The sequence below is a fragment of the Montipora capricornis genome, chromosome 8 (genome assembly GCF_036669925.1).
Source record: "Montipora capricornis isolate CH-2021 chromosome 8, ASM3666992v2, whole genome shotgun sequence".
Lineage (NCBI taxonomy): Eukaryota > Metazoa > Cnidaria > Anthozoa > Scleractinia > Acroporidae > Montipora > Montipora capricornis.
The window spans coordinates 37,009,390-37,036,015 of record NC_090890.1 but is presented as its reverse complement, the minus strand read 5'-3'; the positions used below and the strand labels follow the sequence as shown (position 1 = coordinate 37,036,015).

The 26,626-nt window shown below is 36.6% G+C and overlaps 1 protein-coding gene and 1 long non-coding RNA gene across 5 annotated transcripts in view; both read left to right on the top strand.

Moving 5' to 3' along the window:
- Positions 1-2,007: 2,007 nt before the first annotated feature.
- Positions 2,008-26,626, top strand: part of LOC138014243 (uncharacterized) — a 185,949-nt gene continuing 161,330 nt past the window's right edge. For 2 of the 3 annotated variants that reach the window (XM_068861292.1, XM_068861294.1), the window contains exons 1-3: positions 2,008-2,154; positions 5,230-5,275; positions 6,263-6,302. In XM_068861292.1, coding sequence (XP_068717393.1) covers positions 2,117-2,154; positions 5,230-5,275; positions 6,263-6,302 — 124 coding nt within the window. In that variant the 5' untranslated portion in view covers positions 2,008-2,116. The remainder of the gene's footprint in view (positions 2,155-5,229; positions 5,276-6,262; positions 6,303-26,626) is intronic. The other variant, XM_068861293.1, reaches the window with a different exon arrangement.
- On the top strand, positions 15,735-18,164 carry LOC138059588 (uncharacterized). 2 transcript variants are annotated; one of them, XR_011134228.1, is made up of 3 exons: positions 15,741-16,219; positions 16,361-16,568; positions 17,831-18,164. It is a non-coding gene; the product is annotated as an uncharacterized lncRNA (long non-coding RNA). The 2 variants fall into 2 exon arrangements; XR_011134227.1 differs by having other exon boundaries at positions 15,735-16,568.

Sequence of the window (26,626 nt, the reverse complement as noted above, 5' to 3'; positions counted from 1 at the left end):
AACCCTTCCTGCTTACAGAGCAATACTAAAAAACCTCTCCCATATCACATTTGAACCTTAAGCTCGAAAATTCAATACACAACATGATATTATAATTCACAAAGGCAGAAAATACCACAGAATCCTTTTCCAGCGAAAATTTTATTGAAACAAACAACATATTTGCTCTTAGAAGCGAAAACCTCTTCCTATTTGATTGCGTGCGTGAAGACAAGAAACTCAATTGTGTCAAATTACCATGTACTTCAGGTAAATACTGCTCACTTTGATTTCGTCTCGACGGGCGATAGATTGTTGTCGAAGTCCAGTAGTCGTCGCTTTTGAGATTCATGCCTAGTTTATCCAACTGACTTTCCATTATTGAGCTCCATAAGGGTATATTTTGCTTAAGGATCCACTAAAACGCCATTCGCGTTGCATGACTTTCGACGCCATTGCAGGCTAAGTTAATGATTCTACTGTGTCCACAAGAGAAATCTACGCAGTTCCACTACCCTCTCGATCCTAAGAAAATACGGGCAGAAGGCTCTATACACAAACACACTACTTACCAGGGGAGTGACAGGCAAGACTTTTACCGACACGGACAAAAAAAAACAAACAAAAAAAAAAAAAAAAAAAAAAAAAAGAAAACAAACAAACTAAACGTAGACCTCGACTGGGTTTGCCTATAGGCAACCCAGTAAAAAAAAGAAAACAAACAAACTAAACGTAGACCTCGACTGGGTTTGCCCATAGGCAACCCAGTAAATATTCAAAAAGGGCCAATTTCCAAGGCGGTTTCGGAAGGCGGAAACGTTCCGGTTGAGATATTACCATATACAAGCGTCACGAAACGCTCTTATATGCAGAGAGAGTACTCCGTGACGCCAAGGCTTAACGGTTCTGCAGTTGTGTTTTCGAGAGCTGTGTTTTCGTTCTCGGCTGCTTGTGTATAGTTAGACAAACACCATGAACTTCACATACTACCTTTCCGACCTGGGATACGTCCATCATTCCTTTTGAAATAGCCAAGTGTGCCACGGAGGAAATAAAAAAATTAAAACACCTTGCCACAATCGTATTCTTACTCGCGGTCTACGGTGACAAAGTACTGTTTAACAATCATAAGTATTTAGTACCAGCTCCGAAAAAAAAAAAAAACTCTGCTGCAAAGACAAAAAAACTATAAAAACATCCAAAGAGCCTGCCTTTGAAACTGAACACAAACGAACCTTGACCGAATAATGGTTGCGTAACACTTGACAGAAACACAGTGCAACGCTAGTGTTGACACTACTTTAGTGTCAACTCTCGAAGGCGACAACAGCCTTTCAGGTGTTTTGAATCCCTAGGGGAACACTGGACAATAGAACAGATGTAATACTAGTGTTAACTCCCTAATGCGACCGCAACCAATATCTCTAACTTAACGTCTCTTCATGCATCAAGACTCAAGTCAAAGCGAATGACGTTAAGTTATGAAATGCATTAAAACGAAAATTCGCGTGTAAAGAATAAAAATGAACATTTCCATGTCAGAGTCCCCAAAGCACTGTCTTAGAGGTGGTTTCACCTTATTTCATCACCTCCACGTTGATAAATGGAAGCAATAAATCGCTCCTTGGCTTCCTGCCCAAGTACATTTGACAATTGTCATTTTTGTCTCTTGAAAATTAGGGTACAAATCCGTTAAAAATGGGCAATTATACCATTTTTCAGATGTTCGAAATTCCTAGGAGAGGCATGCAAGCAAGAAATTTTACAACAAATGTTCCGAAAATTCTAGATCTCAAATCGTCTTCCGAACAGATATTTTCTGAAAATTCAAGTTGGGTGCCCCTGTAGGGGCCAGGCAATATCCAATATTCAACAAAGTCAAGTTCAAATTAGTGCAATAAGAGATTGTTTACATGGCTTAAGCAAAACAGACTTTATAAAAATCCATGTAAAATCGTTTCAGTCATCTGATTTTTCAACCAAAGCGACGCGTCAGGACGTGTCCCGTCACGGTGGGATTTTTTCCGTCCTTGAACAATACGAAGGAAATTCAGTTTAATCTCGCTTGAACTGAGTTACCTCTAACAAAACATTGCGGAGAACATGCTGCCATTAATTCGCTGGTACCGGTGTAGGTATGGAGTTTGTACGAAACAAAATGAATGCTTCAGTATGGTATGTACACTAACTTTGAGGCAAGTATAACCTAAGGGAAAGTGTTACCATACCACCTCTACTAACTATGGTGTTACCGCCTTAAGATTTTACGAAAGCAATTTAAGCGAACTTATCAAAACTACTACTGCTCGCCAAATGATCCGTGTTGACTACAACCAACAGAACTTCCCATAGGCGCTGTTGGCCTTTTCGATAATGTTCAGACTCGTTTTGAATGCCTCAGACTACGATCGTTTTTTCCTTCAAAGGCACTTTAAGAGCCATCATCCATTGAGTTTCTGTAGTTAATAATTATCACCTTTCCTTTTAACTTTTCCCATCCACCTAGGATCGAATGATCCATTTCATTCGACAAGACTCAGTGGACAGTCAAATTTGACTGAAAAAGACAAGGGTCTAAGCATGTTTGGCCAGAAACTGAATGCGATGCAGAGACGGATGAGTCAGGAAAAACCATACATGGCAGCCATGAAACAAAGGTGCTTTGATAGATCACGTGGGTAACTATCACGCGGCTCGCGAAAACGTTCAGCAGACGCGCTGAACTGCGTCGAAAACAAAGGAAGCCCAGCCACTAAGTGACCATTAATTCACATATAAGCAGCGAGAGGATCATACCGTAACCCAGGAAATTTCCAATCAACATCTTGCTGTAAACAACTTAGTTGACAAAAATGCTCTCCTTTAACATGTAGTCACCACCTAAAGTTTACGCTTAATGAGCAAAAGTATCAGCGTCACCAACATCAACATGCTGTACACGTAGGTTCGACTCCTGCAATGAAGCACTCGGATTTTTCCGATCATTCCCTGTAGCTCATCGGTAGAGCATCCGAACTAGTAATCGGAAGGTCGTAGGTTTGACTCCCAAAATAGAGCACTCGAGTGCCAAGAAGTCAACATCAAAAATAATTCTCTTGGTTTCATTCATTTATAGCCTGGGATGCAAGCTCTCGGAGTGGCGGATGGAAGGAAGGAGCGGGGGGAAGAGAGCTTGCAGGGGTCTCTCATAAAGTTTCATTTCTGCGTCCAAAATTTGGAAGCAAAATGCTGATTGGCTGAATTTGATGGGGTGATGATGTAATGCATCATCGAGCGTGGTTTGACAGAGAAAAACAAAAATGGCAGACGACGGTGGTGATTTTACAGGGGCACCCAACGACCAATTTGTTGTAAAATGTATTATTATACCCCAGTTAATGAAAATAAATGTTATTAAGGCATTTTCAGGTGTTTTTCAGTGTTGCTGGGAAAACATTATCTGTTCCTTTTTCCCAGCAAGACACACAAGAAATTTCCCAGCCAGCTAGATAAAATTGGTTGGTTTCCCAGCCAGCTGATCAAATTTATTTCCCAGCCAGGAATTTAATTAATTAATTAATTAATTAATTAATATATATATATATAAATGAAAGGAATAATAATGATGATGATGATGATGATGATGATAACAATAACAATACTTATATTGATAATGATAATGGAACGATAATGTGAAACACACAGCTGTACTGTAGTTCCTGTGTTCGTATGATACTCTACATGTACTGCTGTCTCTAGCAGTTTGAATTTTACAGGAGACTTTTGTCACCCTGGAAAGAGAGCACAGAATTCATAATACCTAGCAACATTGTACACAAAAGCAATAAAATACTTGCTAGGATAAACCTGTATTCTCTACAATAAGGAAGAAAAACTGGAACCTTGAATTAGCTCTTCACTTTACATTTTTATCGATCTCTTCAGTTACACAATTGCTAATGTCCAATTCCTTGCTATTTCCATGGTAGCCTGAAAAATAATTAAAAAGAAAATAAATTAGAGACCAACATTAATTGTGTAGAGCCAGCAGTAATGGTGATTGAGTTTTCAGATCTAGCTACGGACTCACTAATCATTGTTATCACAGGGAACCCACACAAAGGGTGAATTTAGAAGCAATGTATGAGAATAGCAAAAAGTTTCATAATTTTTATTTAGCTATATACCTTTCCAGATCAACTGAAAAATAAAACAAAAAATTCCCTTGAGTCGACAAATATGACAGTAACATCTTGAGCTGGATGGATAACAAGATCAATAAAATTTCTGCAGGCCATAAAGGTCTAGCAGTCAAACCGGTCAAAATGAATGGACTTTCTCCGTGCCATAAATTATTTTAATACAATGTAAAATGTTACCATGACTGAACAACTGTTGAGCATCTTCCTCCCAATGACACGGATGTGCAGCCATTCACATTAAAGGAGAATTGAAACTTAATATACAACTGAATAGAGGGCAACAAAGAAAACAAAGTTCTCAGTGCAAACCATGAATGCCTTAACTCAACCTGATGGAAGAGAGAGGGTCGTAAGAATGAACAAACAATGAATGGCCATCGTCACAAGCCTAACTCAACCTGATGGAAGAGAGAGGGTCGTAAGAATGAACAAACAAAGAATGGCCATCGTCACAAGCCTAACTCAACCTGATGGAAGAGAGAGGGTCGTAAGAATGAACAAACAAAGAATGCCCATCGTCACAAGCCTAACTCAACCTGATGGAAGAGAGAGGGTCGTAAGAATGAACAAACAAAGAATGCCCATCGTCACAAGCCTAACTCAACCTGATGGAAGAGAGAGGGTGATAAGAATGAACAAACAAGGAATGCCCATCTTCACAAGCCTAACTCAGTTTGGCTTTGTACAGAGAATGACCAAGGTTATTTGTGATTGTTCAAAAGGAAAAGTAAACAATCTGCCAAGTAAAAAAGAATTAGTGCTGTTGGTCACAATAACAATAATTGTTTTGTCAATGTATGTGTTGATGACAGCAGTTATTGCTGACACAATCATACATTGTATGAACAATAGTATGTCTTAATTAAGCACCCAACCCAATACAAAACAGCTGATCATCAGAAGCATTCTCACAATTAAAACCACAGTCTGACCAGAACCAACAAGGTTTTCTTACTGTACTCGTCTTTTCAAATAAGCTGCTCGAAGTAGTGGCGACAAAAATGTCCGTTTTGGAGTTCGTGTATCAGTGAAAATCTTTGTACTTACTTTTGTTTTCTATTTCTTTCAGTGCGATGTTTTTCTCTGATGGAATAGTCATATCAGTCACTTTGCAGGTGGGTTATTATTATTGTTATTATGTGAATTCGTGCTCTTCAGTCTGCTGTATACTCCTGGAGGGCCAGGTCCAAACCATGGTCCTAGGGCACAGTAGGGCTGATAAATTTTGCTTTTAAGACAAGTCCTTCATGTTTTTTGTCATTTTTTTCTGATAGCTTGCTTCCTTTGACACAGGTCATGTGTTAAAGAAGTAATTCGAGTGTGCTTTTAGCAAATTTTCAAGTTTTAACAAGAGATCATCAAATAGCCTTCGTTTTTTGTGATGTTCCAGACAAGAACGCCTGCGTTAGTGCATTTTGCCCCACACAGTAATGTTGTCATTTTTTTTATTGGTAAGGACCTCTATATTAGGTGTGTCCAAAAGTTGTGGGTGTAGACGAGGGTATTTCTCAGTACGTCACTGAATGAAAAGGGTCTTGTAGGCTCTCATTTGTCTAAGATGTATTGCGAATTTTCACGAACCCACTCGAGATTTTATTCATTTTTACAAACCCAACATTAAAACTGTTATATATTCTTTACCAAGATTCGTGAACTTACGGTATTTTTTTGTGTGAGTAAGACTAGAGAGAATGGCAATGGATTGAAACTATTTTTTTATTCAACCTGATATCCAGCGTCGTAATTAAATCGTTAAAAATGTTTAGTATACCCTCATGTAAGACAGACTCTTTCATTAAAAGATTGAGCATTGAAAGTGTTTTTATAGGTTTTAAGACTGTATTCATGCTTATCAATTTTTCAATTGTGCATTTCGTATTCTAGGACGATTTGATTGATTTTGGTACTTTGATAAGTTTGAAATCATATAAATAAACGATTAACTCTTGGGGCTGCCATGCACTTTATCAATAAACCATCCATCCATCCATCCATCCATCCCGGGCATCCATCCATCTATTTAGCTATTTTATTTATGAAAACGCTGTTGGACGATAAACATTCTACTAGCTAATTTATTTTTTTGGAAATTTTGTTTAAAGGATGCAAAGAAAGGAATCTCTCTTGGATACAAAACTCAGGGTAGGTCACCGAGCTTAGTCACGTGTAGCAAAAATTTGTTCAGCTTTTTGCGGTTTTAGGTCACATTTCATTTCCGGTCTCCCTCTTTGAACGGAACAACTTGTAAGTATTCAGTGTGTACCCTTACGAAGTTTTTAAAACTTTTTATAATTTTTAAAATTATAATTCCGCCTTATACGTGTAAATTGCTCAGACAATTTTGTTGTTATCATTAATATCGTAACTCGAAATGAATTCCAATTAAACATGCAATGGTAACAAAAGTTTTTTAGCTCGATCACATGAATCAAGTATGAGTTGCAATATTATTATGCCACAGCTTAGTCGACTTAAATTTTGTTTTTCATGGTATGAAACTTGAGCTCTTTCGCATAATATATTTCATTTTGTCCTTGCAGTTGCCAAAGAATAATTCTTTTTTATGCAAGTGTTTCGCGAATTTTCACGTACTTGCATTTTGAGTTTTGGTCCGTTTTGAAGGTATGGCATATTGTTATCAGGCTGCATGATAAACCAAAATAATTCCGCTATATTATCGTTCCTAGATTCGCTGAAGATCTCTCGTTCTTGATGGATCCGAAGTAAAGGACTATTATATAGAAAAGGAGTTCAAAATGCGACGCCTAGATTTAAGACGACGAAAAGAAATAAAATAATCAGATTTTGCGACAAAGATTTCGTAAACGGGATATAACAGAGCAAGATGTCGCTCGGGTAAAACTGATAGATCACAACATAATGGCAACTGCTGTGTCGTGTGTGGTCTGGTGCCTAATTTGGATTGCGTAACACCGAGCCTCGAGTTGGAATTGGGAACGAGATTCGGTAAAGCGAAACGAACGTGTTCAATCCCTTGGTATTGCAACAGCCAAATAAACGAAATAATCTCATACAATAGTCCTTAGGCAACAACCTCCGGATGGAGTCGGTTTTTAGGAAAGAAGTACGTTTTGTTAACTTGGATGACTTCCGAAAACACCAAATGCGGTCTCGGCACATGATTCAAGGGACAGCCGAAGATGTCTCCTCACTTGTTAAAGAAAGCGCACACGTTAATTCTGCCAGAATGTATACACTGTCAAATTTCTTGCAAACGCAAGGATCGCAATCTTTCTTGCAGCCTCTTGAATTTAATGAGGTCCTTACCTTGGTAGAAGAAACTATAAGATATGGAATGAAGTGTATTAATAGACGAGGGCGAATGGAAGCTATCCATACCTTCAATGGATGCATTGGTGTGTTCTGCTCCTTAAAAAATGGTAGAGATGAAAGCAGCGGATATGAAATTAAGGAATTACACAGCATAAAGGTCGTTTATGAAGTCTTAGAAGAAGACGATTTCAGCGTCAAAATAAGGTTGATTACTTCTTTTCCTTTCTTGCATGGCCAATAGAGAAGATTTTGAATCATGAATGACAGTTTTAAAAGCTACAATAGATGAACCTTGATACAAGACCTTTCTAAGAGTTTCTGGGTTATATCCTAGTGTATTTTCCTCGTTCCTTTCAATTGTGGTGTTGGCAATCACAACAGCAAGCTTTACCTTGTGTATCGGGGAATAGTGGCAGTGCGAGCATAGATTTATAGAGGAAGAGTTGCTGTCGAATCCTGTATATTAGAGATGCAAGCAATGGCCATGAAGGAAACTTCCTGAGAAATCGACGAGAGATGTGAAATTGGAATATAAAAGAAGAACCAACTCCATTTCACGGAGCTTTTTCTCGATAAGAATACTCTTGTGTAGAACTGGAACATAGACACGTTTATAACTGGTAATTCGAGGTGATCTGTTGTTTTCCCAAGCAACCCAGTCGCCTGAATTATTTAACTGGCCTTTGATATTGAGGAAAGGATTATTTCATAATGGTAGAGGACCAACGGCTTTAGTGAATAAACTTCAAATTGAATTTTCCAGTGATTTAGGATTAATTTAATCTGGCTTTGAATAACCTGGCACTGTTCTTGAAATTCCGGTACTGGCATCGCCTTCAGTGATTTGTATCCCCCGAGAAGGGCTGTTGTGGTTCCAAGAGGAAAAAGTTGGATGCTGATTCAATAAAAAATATATAGCTCTAAAAAGGCTCTTTACAAGAGACTGAAATTAAAAATGTCAACGGTAATATTTAAGAATGATGCTCAGAGAGGAAAAGATGAAACCACGTGGTATGATGTGGATGTGTGCCTTAGAATAAATTTAATATTATAGTTGGTCGATTCTATCCAGAAACGTTGTCTGTTAAAGGATGATTACTTCACAATGATTACAGAAGAGAAAATATGAATACAACGTACTTATATTTTGCGCACTAGAGAGATTTTTAGATGATGGCTTGTTTTCACTTTCTGATTGAGAGTTGGAAGTCTGACAACATAAAACCACGATACTAGAACACCAAACAAAATTTTCTCGCTTTGTTGGGTTTTTATATCGGCCTAAGATTTTATAATATCGTATTTGCTTAGTTTTGAATGTTAGACGTAGATTTAATCGGATGCAATCAACTGAGCTATAGGTAGAATTAATTCGTTTAGCTTCAGTAAAGACAGTCTTCTAATGGCAATGTCCCTTCGTTCTTTATTTATCAACCGTAGAGGCATACATAAAAGAGCAACTTTACACCTCTGAATAGATAAAGAACCTCTGATTTCTGCCGCAATATAGCCGTATGGTTAATAGGTACAAGTATACGATACACTGCCTAAGTAAATTGAAGATGGCTGGGCAAAACACAAAAGCAAGACATTTTCAGACATCAGGCAACCTGACTGTTTAGTGGTTGCAAGAGAGTTGATATCGCAAAGAGTGAAAAAAAAACAAACAAAAAAAAGAACTTAATTAAACTAAATGAGTTCTCAAAATCAAAAAAATGCTTCAATTTTTCTTTTCATACGAGGACGTTTTCATATCCTTATCAAGAGCATTCCACATACTTTAAGACTTCGAAACATCACCAACCAATCGAGAAACCGTTTTGTGACTGTGGCCTTTTCATGCAACCGAGAAAGTGGCTGGAAAAGACGAATCATCCTTTTTGTTAATTCTGTCTCATACGCCTAATGATTTTTCAGTTACTGTCCTTCACTCCAACGGGTTTAAAAAACTATTTCAAGTTTCTCAAGTTCTCCCCTCTTTTCTTACACGATGTTACTACTGTAGAGTAGTCAAAAACGCAATAACGCTTTTGCCTTCTAATGAGACGTGACTTGAATATTTATCTGCCATAGTAAAACATCGTATATGTTCTGAAAGGATTATTGAACGGAATGAGGAGTGTATTGTCAAGGCTCGGTTTCATACCTGATGTTCTTACCAAGGGTTTTTTTTAAACTTTTATTATCATTTTTGTGTCTTTGACGCATAGCTTTTTATTATGATTCACACTACTTACAACACTGGTACATCTACTTACACAACTTACAAAAATTACACATTTAACAACTACTAAAATCCATTATATTACCATCAAAACTATTTAACAATTGAACTGCGTACGCACTACTTACAATACAATGCACTTACAATTACAGGTGCTACTTAAAATAATACAATTGCAGCACTTACTCTACAAAAACAATATGATTACTTTTAAACTTGCAATACCAATTTATACACTACTTACAAAATAACACGATTACAGATGCTAATTATATTTATATTCTTACATTACATTGAGCAACAAAATAAAAGATACATGCATATTAATAATAAATAAATAAATAAATAAATAAATAACTTAATTAATGATATTGGATTGAGTAGCCATTTCATTTCAAAGAAGTTGTGGTTGTTGATCTTTTTTTCAGTTTCATAGTTGATCTTGAGTTTCGATTGGAGGCCTTGAATTTGAGGTTGTGTTTGGCTTCTTCTGCTGTCCCACAAAAATAATTCTCCAATTAATATGAAGTAGTTTAATAAATTTGATAAAGGGCATTGTTTTGATAAAACTCCAAATAAAACGTTTTGCGCGGAAAGATGGATTGGCTGATTCGATAGAAGGTACCAGTACGATTCGAAATTAGTCCAGAACGTTTTGGAGTAAAGGCATTCATAGAAAAGGTGATATAAATTCTCAGGTTCATCAGTACAAAAAGTACATGCATCATTAATTCTAAATCCAATTTTGCATAGCCTTAACATATGACTCAAGTGCAACCAAATGTGGTAACGAAAAGATTTCTTTAAATTGTTGGGTTGTGAAATTAAAATCACTCTTCAATTTGCGGATAATATTAGGAGGTTGAGCTTTTTTTGAGACCAGAAGCAAATAATAATCTTTTGATTTTTTGTCTTTAATATCGAAAATTTTATTTCCAATTATAAGTGATGGGGATATGGTTAATCTATCTAGGCTGATTTCTTTTAAATGAGAAGGCACAGAATGACGAAGGCCCGCCCATTGCAGAAAATTGTTTTTGACAATTTTGTTTGAAAAATAGTTATAGGAGTCCATTGTATTTAAGTTAAAAAGAAGATCGTGTATGTAAATAATTCCCGATTTAAAATAACTTTTATAGTACACTGGCTTATTGTCTATTCGAATCTCTTTATTATCATTGACAAGATTACTTAGGAGACCCGGCACTACGAAAACTGTGAACGGTAGCGAGTGCTTCACTCTCGACTTTAAATGAAATCTAATCCGACTTCAATCCTCGGACTTTCTAACTAATAAAGCAAATGGACTGTAAAAATCTTTGACGGAAAAAAATCACCTTCGTTAGAAGACCATAGCAGGCAGAAGTTTAAAATTTTTTCATGTTTAGGTTTGCTCCTCTTTAGATATTGAGCGAGCCAAGAACAACAACCATTTACTGTACTCTTGCTTTTCCCGTAAAAAGAAAATAGATCTTAAAAATGGATCTCATAAGAATAGGAATAGAAGAGACAAATTTGAAGAATTTAATGGCATAAAAAGTCACCAGTTACAACTTCATTGACCTAAAGACAAATTTTGCCCGTAATTTTTGCATCTTCTTTGACCGAATGGCCGCTTTTTGTAGCACGGTCTTTCAACATTCTCGTTCCAAGACCGGCGCTCCTCTTGGCCAGCGCCCCGGATCGAGGGCTCTGGGGGAGCTCTGGGACAGGTCTCAAAAACCACTGAGCATGCTCGCTTATTTCCCGCCATCAATGTTTCAAAATGGCGGACGACAAATGAGATTTCCCCACGTACTTTAACCTCTCACCAGGCCGCTCGTACATTTGTTCAAATTTTAATAATCGGTTGAGTTGCGCCTTCGACATTTCTAGTTTACCTCTGTACGAAGTTTAGAGAGATCGGCGGTTGTTATCCAAAAGATATTGTCCTTTATCTGGTTCCTTCTCGTGTAAATGTTCGCTGCTAGTGGAAGATGAAGCGGACTCTGTTTTTCTCGTTTGTTAAAGCTGCCCATGGTTTGTTAAGCTTGAGATGTGGACTACGTTTACGTTGTTTTTTCCACAAGAAAATATCAAAAATGACTTTTTTTTCGTTCCAATGGTCTTGAGAAAACAGTTCCTAAAGGTGTTGTTGTGGATTTAAACGAAAGGAGCGACTGCATGAAGTTCATATAATGGCGAGAGTGACGAGACTAAGTCGGATCGTGTGCAAAAGATAACTTCGCAAACTAATTTGTGAGTAATAATTTACAATTTTGTTTTTCCGCTTAACGTTCGTCTAGCGTTATAGCTCCATCATGATTGTAATTTCACGTTAAGAAATGCTTTAATATCGTCCATTTATCTTTGTACGCTGCTCTCTTTTGATGTGAAAATAAACTGGATTCGTCTTAAGTTCGATTTTAAGGTCATTTATATTCCCTTTTCTGGTGAATGTCTAAGTTATTGTACTTTTTAGCAGTCACAACTCAACGATCCTTGCGTTCAAGTAGTTACCAAGTTATGGATTTGCAATTAATTTGAGTTTAAAATCAAAATCAAAATCCATGTTAGTTAAAATAATGTTTGGAAGAACAGAAGTGTAGGTACAGATGTATATAGATCTCTATAGATTCAGGTTCGTGATTGTTTTGCAAATCTTTGTTTTTTTAGACTGTTGTTTACTGGAAGCATTAATGATGTATTTTTGGTTTTGGGGGGACTGTCATGTGTTGTTGGATCAAGGAATCTGTTTTGAGTCAAGTATGGTTGACAGTGGATAGTTTTTCCTGAAAAGGCTGAAAGGAAGCATTATTACCTTGGACTTTTTTTGGTTACACCCCACATGTTTGTTCTTTTCTTAGATGGCAAAATTTATTAATATATTATGTGATTTGGAGCTGCAGCTAGAAACAGTGTCCCATGCAGAAGGTCTCATTGGGTTTGATGGCAGTAAAATAATTTTTGTAAAAAATATGTTTAGGGTTTTTATCATAACTTCTCATCTTGGTCCTGATGGACTTCAAACATGCTCTACCATTTTGCACAAGGAACTTGTCAATCAACCGTTACCTTTTGGTGTATTTGCGATAAGATCTTTGGATAGCAATTGATTTATTTTTCTTATCCCTTATGTGTAGATATCCTATGTCTGTCACATAGTTAGTTTTAAGCTTTTATTTCCTGTAGTGTATCTTTATTATAGTTAGCACATGACCCCACAAGCATGTATTATTGCTTTAATATTGATTGTGTTTGAATAAAGGATATTGTTGTCTTGTCTTGTAGATAAGGCAAAACAGCCTCAGTTGTATTTGCATTATTATTTCTGAGTGTTACTTTTAAAGGGCAAACCATTAAAAAGTGCACATAGTTTGCAGGAATCCAGGAAAATTATTCCAAATATTCATTGATTTGAAGTTCCTGAAGCAGGTAAATCTTGAAGAGTTTACGTAACAATATTTGGAATATACAACATTTCTATTTGGGAATGTTTAAGTCCACAGAATTTATTTTCTTTATGTTGAGAAGTACTGTAAGAGCTGTCAGGTAACTCAGATGGAAATTTGACAGACCTTAGCTGTAATTCAAATTATTAGTACAGTTTTGGTCGTTAGTGGAACATAATATTTTATTGGGACATTTTTTAGTGAGTGATTAACCCATTGACTCCTGGGGATTCCCCATTGACAGGTAAAATCGTCTGGTGTTAGACAGAGTAAAATGCTAAGTATGGCCGGTTTAGGGGTGAAAGGGTTAAAGTGCTATTTGTTAGTTTGACTTTCTTTTTCTTCATTTGAACCAAATCAAGTGATTAATCATCACCTCCACCATGCTTTGCTTTGCTTTGCTTTGGCTTTTAGAACAAAGTATCAAAGTTGAAGCTGGTGGCTCGAGGAGTAAACTATAAAGACTATAATGGTATTTGAGTATATTGTAGAACAAATTTGCCTATATCATTAAATCAATGGGAATCCAAACATGAGGATGCAGTTTGCTTAGGAGGGGTTTTCCCTATAAAAATGGCAGGCCACTTATTGGATTTTTTTTTAAACAACCCTTAAAGGTAACAGAACCTTGTTTTGTGGACGTAGGGTAAAAAAATCTGACCCCTTAGAGAAACCAGTTCTAAAGTGACAAATGACTGGCAAATAACTTTTACTTATGAATTATTCATAAGTAAAAGTTATTTGCTTGTGTACCAAATTGTCTTACAGTTCCAGTCATTTTTCAGATTGATAGCCTTAAATGTACTGCAGCAACTCTGCCAGCTGTTTGGTCTCAGCATCATAGGCAGTACAAATCCACATTTTTTTCTCCAAAAAGGAACAAAAAGAACCCCTGTCATTTTCGTAAGGGAGCCCCCCTTGGGGCAGTTTGTTTACTTTACCACCATTGTTTAATACTATCCAGGGACTAAATCAAGAATGGAAATAGATTACAGTTTGAAAAAATATGCCACTTTTTTTTACTTCTTACACTTACTGCATTCAACTTTAATTTATTCATCCTTGGAAATGGTAGGAATGATTAGTATTCTTTAAAGCAATTGCTAAAAATTCATTGCACCTAATGTTGAAATATTTTTTCCATATGGAAAGGTAACAGCAGTTGTGTCTGTGAAAGCCTTCTCCAGAAAACTCCAACATGGGATTACGCCCCTTTCAAATGTAGCTTTGTATGCTTTTGCTCGATGACTTTGAACAATTATTACATAAATATGAAGTTGTGGAGTTTTTTAAAAGTTAAGTCCTATGGCAGGGGATTTAAATTATTGAAGCCACTGTGTTGCAACCAGAGTCCACAAAGAGAGGTTAAATAATCTATTGCACTGGAAGTAATTAGTAGGCCAGCATGAAATTTGTTTAGGATAATAGCACTGAATCACCTTCAACAAGTTTTCTAAACTTTGAAGATACCTAATTTTATATCCTCCTGCTGTTTTATTGCTGGAAGATAAAACCAATTTTTGATTAATTATTTTTGTTGTCACATTAACCCACTACAATGTGTTGAAAGTGTATTATTAGCTGTAGTAATATTTTGTTACAGTAAAATCCCCCCTGCTAGTGAGCTGGATTTCTGAATCAAATTTTCAACTTGGAATACCGGTATTGTTGTTTTGGCTATTCAGAGTTAACCTAATCTATGTTTATTTCTATAATTTGGAGGGAAGCAAACGATTGGCATTTTGCTTGAAATGACTATAGCAAAATATAATTGCAACTAAAAGGTTTCCTTCTAGTGTACCCAATATGAGGTGCTCATATGGCATGTTATGTATGACATTGGTGCTAAATTCACTTTAAAATTTATCTTTGAATGACTGACATACATTTCTAACTTTTCAGGGACGTCATGCATTTCTTTTTTTTCCTCCGTCTTAATAAATTTGCCTCCATGGACCACTTGAATGGCCATTTTAACAACTTAATTTTGAAGAAAAATGCAAAAATCTTAACATTTTCTGCTAGATGCGGGCCCCCGCGGAAACAGTGTGCAAATATTTAGTCGAAAGAGAAACCATTTGGAAATTTAGTGATATATTTTTTGCTCCACTTTTTAAAAGATAAACGCATGAATTGAAATCAAGATGGTACTCCATTAGCCGGTAAGCTCCACAAACAAATTTCCACTCAAACATTGTCACAGCAACCTGGACTCGCGTTGACCTTGAAATTGTTAAAGAAATTTGCCTCGTAGCACTGTTGGCTAAAAGGTACTGTGGCCCACAACTAAAAAGAGAATCTCGCTGGCATAAAAACGCACTATGCAGTCAAAACATTCGTCCGTTTTACTGGCCTGAAAAAGGTCTTTTTTTTTATCGACGGAGATCGGATAAACACCCGATGGGAGCCATGTTTTTCGCCAGTGAACAATAAGTCAGTGGTTACCGTCTTGCGCACGCGTCCTTGAAAGGCAACCTTAGCCAATCAGCGGTTTTTGAGACCTGTCGAGCTCTGGCAGGTTCCAATGACAGAGCGCAAAAACCGCTGATTGGCTAGAGAAAAATGACGTAAAATGGCTTTTTCGCGTAACTGCGCCTGCGCACACTCTAAAGATTCGAAGTGATCGAGACAGTGATCGATCAAAGTGGAGAGTAAGAAGTAGAATAATACTCTAGCATTTGTCAAATTTTGTGGAAAGTTAGACGACTCATACCCTGGGTGCCAGAGGAATTTTTTTTCAAGGTCGGAGAGAACACTCAGCGATTCCAAATCAACGGTCGAGGACACACGATTGATTACTTCGCAAGTCTGCATGTCAAGTAGCAATGCGTCCTCTTGTATCATTTTGTTGGTTTTGGCTACTGTGAATTTTCTTGACATGGGGTGTTGGTCTGCCCCCAGATTATTTAAAAATCTTACAGAAACCAGCGAACTGGCAACGAAATTCTTCTTTGTTCTCGGGAACTACGGCAGCAACTTGGTCTTGATGGACGAAAGGTTTTTGCTTTTGAAAATAAGTTTGGCTGGCCGTTGTTATTGAAGACTGTAACGCGGTCATACAACTTTGATCGTATAAAATCGTCCACTGGGTTTCTTGCTGCAGATGAACTGTGAGTGAACTTCAGCCACAAAGTTGAATTTTCTTAACGCCTGGAATTTACAATTTCCACGTCACGTAACCTTGACTGTTAAATGCCATAGATCTGTGCGAGGTTTTAAATTGTTGCTGTTCCTCGCAAATATTTTTGCAGAAACCATTCCAGGAAATCTGCATCAAAGCGTCTTCCACTCAGTGTTTGGCAGTAATGTCCTGATCAGTTGTGGAACAGCCCAGAAAAGTACATTACTGTAACAGAGTAACCATATTGGTCAACTTTTTCACATTTATAAATGTAAGTTTGCAAGACGGCTACAAAAACACATGTGCAGCAAAGCTTTGGAAGCATGCAAACACTTCAGGTACATTATATAATAATAATAATAATAATAATAATAATAATAATAATAATAATAATAATAATAATAATAATAATAATAATAAGCCTTACAGCTTTAGTTAGATGCGTACCCCTGACTGAAAATTCTTTAACACTAAAAATTAGTATGAACACCAAATAATAATTATTAACAATTATTATTCGCCGAAGGCAAGGTGAATATCCGTTAATAAAAACTGAGATGAAGTTGAGGTTTTTATCCACCAACATTCATAAAATCTGAGGGAACATCGGAAAAAATAATTTAACTGTGCCTTACAATAGAAGCAACTCAATTTCTTAGTAAATGATGCCATCATGCAAATCGCCTATTACATAGTTGATTATTTGAATAATACACATTTTCTTTAAAACAATTAATTTATTCATCTGTCACCTCAACAAAACAGCTTGTGGCTATTTTGAAAAACCACTTAGGTGATTATCATGTAATAATAATCATCTCAATGACAACCAATCAGCGCAGAGAACTTTCAGTAATTATACTAATAAGCATATAATTCCTTTTGCACAAGACAATAATAAACAAGGGTTGAGGTTTTTATTCACCAACATTCATAAAGTCTGAGGGAATATCGGAAACAATAATTTAAATGTGCCTTACAATAGAAGCAACTCAATTTCTTAGTAAATGATGCGATCATGCAAATCGCCTATTACATAGTTGATTATTAATTTTTAATAATACACATTTTCTTTAAAACAATTAATTTATTCATCTGTCACCTCAACAAAACAGCTTGTGGCTATTTTGAAAAACCACTTAGGTGATTATCATGTAATAATAATCATCTCAATGACAACCAATCAGCGCAGAGAACTTTTGGTAATTATACTAATAAGCATATACCGGTAATTCCTATAAGACAATATTGAACAATAATATTATTATAATTCCATGAGTGCATGTTGATATGAGATCAACCACTCAATCATATCCTGGAATAGATTATTGTTTTATTAAATTTTCATTTGATTCTTAACACTTGGACAAATTTAAAGCCAATCAGTTTCCAGCGTGGTAACACTTGACGCAATCAGTTTCCATATTATGTCATACTGTATAAGAGCTGTTAACTGAGAGTGAGTGAACCAATCAGAAAGCTAAAAACACAGTATCCGTGGTTCAAAATTTCATAATGTAAGGTATTATCTTTCCCCTTGTGCTTACACTGTCATTATTCACTTTCTGTGTAATGGTTTTATCATTGTTTTTGTTTGTAGGAAATGGTAGCCTGCATACCTGATTTATGAAGAAACTGAAGTTGTGCATTAGTAAAGCAACCTACTTTTTCGCTCTTCAGATTAGCTTTCTTGGTTCACTGAAAACCCTTTTCATTATTGTAAATACATTGTGGCATGGAAGATATTTTCAAACAGGTCTGGAGAATGTTCACCACCAAAATTTCCCATTTTGTCTGGATCATATAAGTTCTTTCCTCCTTTTGTTTAGTGGTTGACTAGTGACTTGTGAAATTGTATGGTGCACAAGAGAGCTAAATGCAGTGTCTCCTTTAGTTGTAAAACATATATTAAAGGAACACAAATAATATTGTCATTGTTGTTGACTAATGTTAGGATTTAGTACTGCCAGTGGTATTACAAGTGTCTCTTTTGAGTGGATTCCCCAATTTTATGCTAACTTGACCCAAACAGATATATTTAGGTGGAGAACAAATTCGGGAAAATGAAAGGAAAAAATACTTAGCATACATCAATTGATTATTACAATACACTGTTTGTTTTGTTCAATATTATTTGCACTAGAAAGAAAATTAACGACCATAAGAATTTAGTCTGTGATAAGGAAAAGTTTGTTCTGACTAAAACCTATATTGGAAATTTAGGCATTTGGGGTGCTTTTTCACAGGGATACATGTGCATGGTATTAAGGTTTATGTCAGTCAAATATTTTTCTTGAAAACTGTGTTGTCTCTATAACTTTGTCCTTTTTTGTGAAGCATGACATTTTCTTCTCTCAATTCAACATTTGATTTGTGTTGCTGATCTTGTTTTTCCAGCAAAAGTGTGTCATGTTGAATAATAATTATTTTTGTTATATAACTGGTTTTGCCCCCAGCAGCGCATGCACTCATTGGTTACTTCAAGGTCACATGACATCTAACAATAACATTTTTGCCATTCAAAAGTCTCTGAGCGGGCAACAGTGCAAAATCTATGACGCCAGAGGGTAACAGTGCACTGTTGCCCGCAAATGTTGACCGACAACCACCATTGCTGTTCCCATTGCACGTTTTCCTATTTGTGCTATATAACAAATCACTTAATGACTGGTCTCTCAGGAAACAGTTAATTTTGTTTCCCTTGTCTGTGCCTCAGGGGAACATTGGAAATTTTTAGGGAACAAAATGAACTGTTTCCCTCGGGACCAGTCATTAAGTGTTTGCTGTTGGGATAATAGCAAAATTATTGACCTTGGGTGTTCGGTGACACAGCTACATTGTAAAGCATAACCATTATGAAAATGATATCTGTTTTACCTTATTATAGTGAGCTAACTTTTTGGTGTGGTTTTACTCACAGGTCTTGTAATAGGCCAAAAGCAATTTGAGAAATTCGTGGGGTTGTGCATCGTGTTCAATGCAGTTTGTTCTGTGCATGTAAATAATAATATGAAATGAAACATGTTTAGTGGCGCTCAATATAATGCTAAGCAGTGTACCGCTGTCAGTGGTGTGTGTGTCTTGGTGAAGGGAGGGGGGGGGGAGCTAAACCCAAATACTTACCTTCATGTTTTTTTTGTGAAAGTTTTTGTTTTCGTTCTCAATTTTTCTCTGCTTAATATCCAGCTCCTGCCTTTGATCCTTGAGGGTTTTTTACCTGTCTGACTAATTATCTGTAACTTAGTGCTTCAGTTCTCTTGGCAGATTTTTGGCACTGACAGAGAAGGGGGCGTAGAATCTATATTGAGGGGTAGGGAAAATTCATTACTATTGTAATGTTATTCCATCACTCACCTTCATTGGTGAAATGTATTCATCCATGTGGCAAATTCTGTAGTCTTTGTGAGCCAGTAGCAAGTGGCCCTCGAATAAAAATTTTCTAGTGCGGTGAACTGCTGGCATCAAAAGCCAAAAAAAGCGCTTTGCACATTGAACTAGAGCACCTTTGCTGACATTTTCAGTCTCTAAATTGAAAAAGCAGCTTACTTTGTTGAATTAACTTAACTCGCCCTTTGCAAAGAGTCCCATAAACTTGAAAAATCACACAATCCCCCAGCAGTCAGATGTGACAGTTGACATATTTTATTTTTAGTTACACAAATCATAGCAATAAACGTTGTTAAAGGGAAAAAAATAACAGGGTTTGTTGTCAATATTTGCCGCTGTTTTAAATATAACAGGCAGCCGCTCTGTCGCCTTGGCTTATAAAGCGAGAAAACTTACATTGTATTACATGAACAATGTCGACAAGATATTAACTCGAAGTTAAAAACATACATGTACGTTATATGCATTTCAGGACAACTTACGACCCCAAAACCTCACAAACTATATCGAGTGGCGTAAAAGTATAAGGCACTGGACTTCGCTTTTCTGTGTAAAACCAGTTACAACTGTGAAGACGAACACCAGCTGTAAAAAAACCTGCTTCTCTTCAAACTTCGATTTGAAAAAGTCTCTCTTGGTGTATGAATCGGAATTCCACCTTTAAACACCTCTCAAAAATTTTCATATCAACGAAAACAAAGTCATATTTGATATGTTTCGCGAAAACAATTTACCTCCAACATATCTCTGTTCTGAGCTTAAAGAGTAACCGACCACCTTAAGAAACGCAAAACTCTAAACAACGAACGTCAAATGAAGCTTCGAAGCTCGTCAAAAACTCTATTGCTTTAGGCGAACTGGTTTTGGTCCGATCTCTTCCCTGACGGCTCTGAAGCATCGTTGAATGATGGCAGATTCAAATCATCTTTTTGCAAATTTTCTGAGAGAAACGCCAGCGGCGTGAACGCCTCCACAATGAGGTGGTGGATTTTGATTTGTCGTCCGCCATTTTGAAAATGGAATGGCGGCAACACAAGTGTGATTCTAGTGCGCATGTCTAGCGGTTTTCACGGACTTCCGATCGTTCTGCACTAGCCTGTTCCAGGCTCTCAGAACAAAGGAGACTTTTGTCTGATTGGCTGTTGAAAATTGTAGTATCCAGTTTTCCAACCGCGCGCTGTGATGTAAACAAAGATGGCTTTCGAAGCGGTGATTTGAACCTGTGCTTCTATGATCGTTCTATATAGCTTCTGCCAGTTGAAGGTGGTCATTTAAACTTTAAGTGACAGAGAAAGATTCTGCAAGGGGCATTTTAGCCGGCGGAAAGTTTTCTTTCGTTACGCTTTTTGCAAGCAGCCCTTTTAGTCTGCTCGGGGAAGCAACGCCTCTGAAGTTGCTTCGAGTCAGCTTTTATACTTTTTAGCTTTATTTCTCCATTTAAGTGAATGCATCGGAACAAATGCTCAAAGTGCGAAAAGACCCGAGCAAAGGCCAGATTCCTTTGTTGGGAAGGGAGTACTATCTAACGTGGTTGCGAAATATATCCCTCGAGCTCGCAGGCTTCGATTTATCCAACTTGAATGCAGCGCTGGAAGGAAGTATGTCACTTCATTCACTTTCTTGCATTGATCGTTTAGAGTTATGAGATGTCCTCAGTCCTTTGAAAGAACATCTTATCTCAACAGATATGTCGACAGAAATTTAATACCAGCCGCGCCACCTCTATTTTGTGTATGTGTCTGAGGCCAACCTGGTTCACTGCATTTATCTCATGTGCAAACACTCTCAAGATACACTACCTTAAAAATTTCAAGAACTTTCATTTAACGGAACCAAAACATTATTCTTAGATACATCAACTGATCATAAAGGCATGCTTGATAATATATGCTACAATGAGTCAATAATGAAGCTCCAGTTTATTACTTTATTGGATAATTCTGTCCTTGATCTATGGTAACTCCAATAAGTCTAGCCATAGTAATTATTCATTGTTTTCATCATTTATGCTACCAGCGAATTCCGCAAAAGTGATGTTGATGTTCTTAGGAAATCTATACATTAGTGAGGAATGATGTGGTCACTGCCATCAGACTTGTAGATTGTACTGAAATGAAATTTTCTGAATGAGTTCTCTTTGGGGAGGTAAAAATTTCACTTGACCATTTGTAGATGTAAATTACACCCACATTAAATGTACAATTAAAATTGGGATGTCTGGAAATACATAAAGCAGGTCTTGTCTTCTGTGCAATGTTTAAAACTAAAAGGGCAATTAAAGGCAAAGCAGACTTTGTGATAGAACTCTGACACAATATTAACTACTTATTAATTTTGATGTGAGCATTTCATGCTCATTCATATTCATTGCTCACTTTTGTGGTAAGTTACTATCTCACTGCAGAGAATAATGTAAATTTACCTAAACCAGGATGAAAATGTACAAAATGTGCAGCCATTGCAGTCTTAAATGTTTTTAGTCTATAAATTAACCAAATGACACATTGGTGTTCCCTATTGATGAGTTAAATACTAAGTATGGCCGGTTTAGGGGTGAAAGGGGATTATTAAATATAGTACATCAATAATATTACCGTATCAGTAATTGAGCCAGTATTTAATAACTAATGTGTCCCAATAAAATTTATTTTAATATTGATTCCAACAGTGTTAAGTAATTAATATACATTGATTTAGGATGATGGAACATCACACACCATTTTGTGTTCCGACATTAAATTTTTTTTTTACTTCATTCTTGGTGTATGGCAACTTATAGTAACTGCAAAAAACTTGCAGAAGAAATTGAAGAGAAGGTATACCTGAATATTATGGCTGTTTTGTGTGTCAAAAAGTTTAATTGACCTGGTTTTTGTTTATTTTTGCTGCCATTCCTTGCACACAGTCACATGTCTCATAAAACTTGAATGTGCAGACAAAGGTAAAATAATTCACCATACAAAGTTTAAAGAATTGTTATATTTGTATTATTTATTAAATGGGATTCCAAAAGCAGAAAGATGCAAATAGTGACACACACACCCATGCAAGGCAGCCACACAAGGGAATGAAAATTTTAAAATATACATTATTTACAAATATAATGTATAATTACTTATCATGTAAATCATCATGAACAATACAATAATTACTTGTCATGTAAATTTTACTATACAGTTTGTAAATATCTTTAAAATTTCAATTACTACAGTTTCCCTCAAATTTAAAGTAAGAAATTTATCAAATCGAAAAGTGCAGTGCAAAGTTGTGGTAAGCAGGCATTTTTATTTGTAAATATTACTACACTAACTAAACATTTTTTATGTAATTAAGTATAATTTTTAATAGCTGGGACTACTATTTGTTGCAATAAAAGCAAGAGTCTTACCTGCAGTACATTGCATTTAAGAATGCATTGCAACTGGATAGAGTTGAATCATCGCATCTCAAAGTGCCAAGTTTCGATGGAAATTAGGTTTACTTTCACAGGGCATTTTCGTGCGCCCTGCCACTTTTGAAGGAAAACTTTCAAAGCAGTTCGATTCTTCACAAATATGTGCTTTCCATACTAATGGCGATCGCTGGACCAAGACATATTTGCTGAGATTTGACCGAAAGTAACGTGAACACTGACGCCATTGTCTGATTTGGGGTAAGAAAATTTCAGTTGCGCGTCAAATATACACGGTTGTAGTTCACATTTCAAGAGGAGAAAAGACAAAAAAATGTCCAGACGGTATGAAAATCACACATTAACAATACAGAGACTTTTGATGTCTTAGTCCAGAGAAAATAACACTTGATGGTGGAAAAAACAAGCACTGTTTCGTCGACAAAAAAAAGCACTTTGGTAAACGAAGAAGTCGAAACGTCGGGGTTCAGTATTCGCTGTGCCACTTTTACCGGGAATATCTCCAGTCAAACCTTATCTTTGGCTCACAAAATATCACCTGTTGACGGCTTTTCGTGGACGAACGTCGGAGACAAAAGTCCTGTACTCTTAATGACCGAGTTCGGTTTAAACAGAAAAAGCTGTAAACCGATTGACATTTTGCAAAATGACTCTTTCGTCCGGATAGGATGTATTCGCGTCAAAGAGAGAACAAACGAAATTCTTCTGTCATGTTTTTCTGTTACTTACCTTAACTCCATTCATTGATAAATTTTAAGCTGTGACATCCTTTGAGCGGATTCCCAGCTCATTTACCACTGACGCGCCATAAGCAAATCCCGTCAACCTGGCAAATTTGTTTTGCATTCACTTCAAGCGCGGGTATCCACGTGAAAAAACCACAGCGGAAAATTTTAATGCCGGTTCCAGTTACTTTAATACGTAACATTATTCAATATTGTGATTTGCACATTCAATCATGACCATACGCGTTGCGAATAAGGTAAGATTTTTCCAACTTCGCGCAATCCTTTGACTAGTCTGAGCACACCGCATCATTCTAAAACAGCCGATCTAAGCATGTTTCGTTTCATCCGAGATAAAGGACTTTCCCAAGTAGAAGGAATTGCCGAGGTCTTTCTAGCTTTTGTCTATCTCCTTTCGGTATTTGTACCACAAGTGCATAGATAGCATTGAAAGTGAATGCAATAAAAACTACAACTAGCGACAGCGTCGACATCTTTTCTTCCCGCGTTCTAAGACTGTCTCGAAGGTTTTCAACCAATCACAATGCAAATAAAATTGAATTTGCCATTGATGATGCGCATGCGTGACATTAGTCTCCTTTGTTTGGCTCTCAGATAGTCGAGAAAACGAAAAGAACTGCGTGTGAAAAGCGCCTCGACCCAAGCCCCCACTCGCTTTTCACACGCAGTTCTTTTCGTTTTCTCGACTATCTGAGAGCCTGGAACAGGCTAGTTCTGCACAGTCTCGCTTTTTCTTCAAAATGGCGGACCAAGCCAAATCTCTTACAAGAGGCGTTGAATCATGGAATGGAAATTCTAGATTTAATCGACATCACATTGAAAGGAAAGAAGTACGAGGGTTTGAAGCTATCTGTGTTTGGCATTTCGCCGTTAAATACCTCAAATACACGATCAAATTTTTAAGGTGAGAGAGGGAGGACTGAATTTTAAAAGGGGGTTCGGTTGACAGGAGCTGACGACAGGGATCAAGTTGCACGGAATTAAATGCTGTTATATCCGAGTGATAATACTTTCGCATGTGAAATGTTCTAAGCTCTATTGAAGTAGAGACAATAATATTATAATGCGTGAGTAAACAACCTTGAAATTAGCATTTATTACTAAAAATAAATGATCACATATACTGGTAATAAATTATGTTTTGCAGCTAAAAGCGTGCCTAATGGTCCTAATGGTACCAATTTTGTCTGTTGCCTAGGAATTATGTATACTTTTTTTTATCAACTTGTAATATAATCATAATAACAACAACTTTGTTTAAGTGTCAATGGATTTAGCACTAGAGAACTAATTGGGGAAACCAATAAAATTAACTCAAATCAAATATGTTTTTTGTGGATGTGGTAAAACCGGAGTACCCGGAGAAAAATCTTTTGCAATAGAGAAGAGAACCAAGAAACTCAACCTACATATGACGCTGAGTTTGGGAATTGAATCCAGACCACATTGGTGGGAGGCGAGTGCTCTTACCACTGCGCAACCCCTGCTCCCTGACTGGCTGGATCAAATCTGTATATTTGCACCCAGTAGTCAATTTACTCTGTAACTGTTGAACTTCAAAGATAAATTTCAGTTAAAATGAATCCAACCTAAATAATTATTGTTTGATTCCCAATAATTTCCTTTGTATTTTAAACCTACTGATGATAAATAATGATGTTGGGGGACAAATCTTGATCAAAATGTAACTACATGCGGGATGAAGTCATTTAAGTTGCCTGAATTTTACATAAATATTAATGTGTTTACATATTTTTAGAAAATATATATCATTGGACACCTTGTTCTTGTCGTTGATATCCTTAAGGGTAACTGCCTTAATTGCATCTCCAAAAACCATGTCTTCCATCACAATGTTTCAAAATCTGCTGAGGTTTTGCTCCACTATTCATCATTGTTGACAGTTGTTTGATATATTCACTGTTTTATTCAGTTAACAAATGATACAAAATACCATTAATATTTTTAATGTGAATTTTAACAATGATTGATCACAAATAAATTATTATTCATGGTCTTCATCTTCAGTTTGTTGGTTTGAGCAAATTATTGAAAGTAATAAGATAAATGACTAACTTTGTTGTTCTAAGAGTTATCATAATTTTATTATTATTGCCAATAACAGGCACACTGTATTTTGCGTGTGAATATCATTGCACATTCTAAATTATAAAATAATTAGGATAGTACACGCACTCCCATTAATATTGGTCAATAGCTGTGTTTAGATGAGAGTATGTAAACACAGCTGTGACATCACACGAATTTTGATTGGTTATGTGTTGTCAGACGCACGTTTTGATTGGCTGGTTGGAAATATGGGTGTGTATGTGTATTATGCAAACCCTCGACTGTGTCTCGGGTTTGCATAACTGTCGAGAATTCTCCCAACTGCGCTTGGCATTTAGATGAGGCTATGTAAACATGGACAACGTCCTCTATTGCTTAAATAACACAACAAAATAACTTTTTGATCGGTTGCTTTATCTCAAGAGAAGCACTTCCGGAAGGCAGTTTTCTATTAAGCAATGGCCATTGAAGCAGATTCAACCAAGCCTTTGCCTGTTGGGTGCACCTGGCAAAATAGTCCAAAATGCATGTGGGGCTTCTTTTTTATGGTGCAAACAGGGACAGTCTGAATTATGTTGATCTCTTTTTAGCTGACTAAACATCCGCTCTGACGAAGGGCTAACACTCGAAACGTCAGCTTTCCAAATCATTCATGGTGGTAATTCCACCTTTATCAAAATATTTGATAAAACCAAATTTTCCTGATAACCGTGACACTGTATGCAATCAATGTAACATGCAGACAATTTAGCATGTAACGGTGTCTCTCATGCGTGAGCCC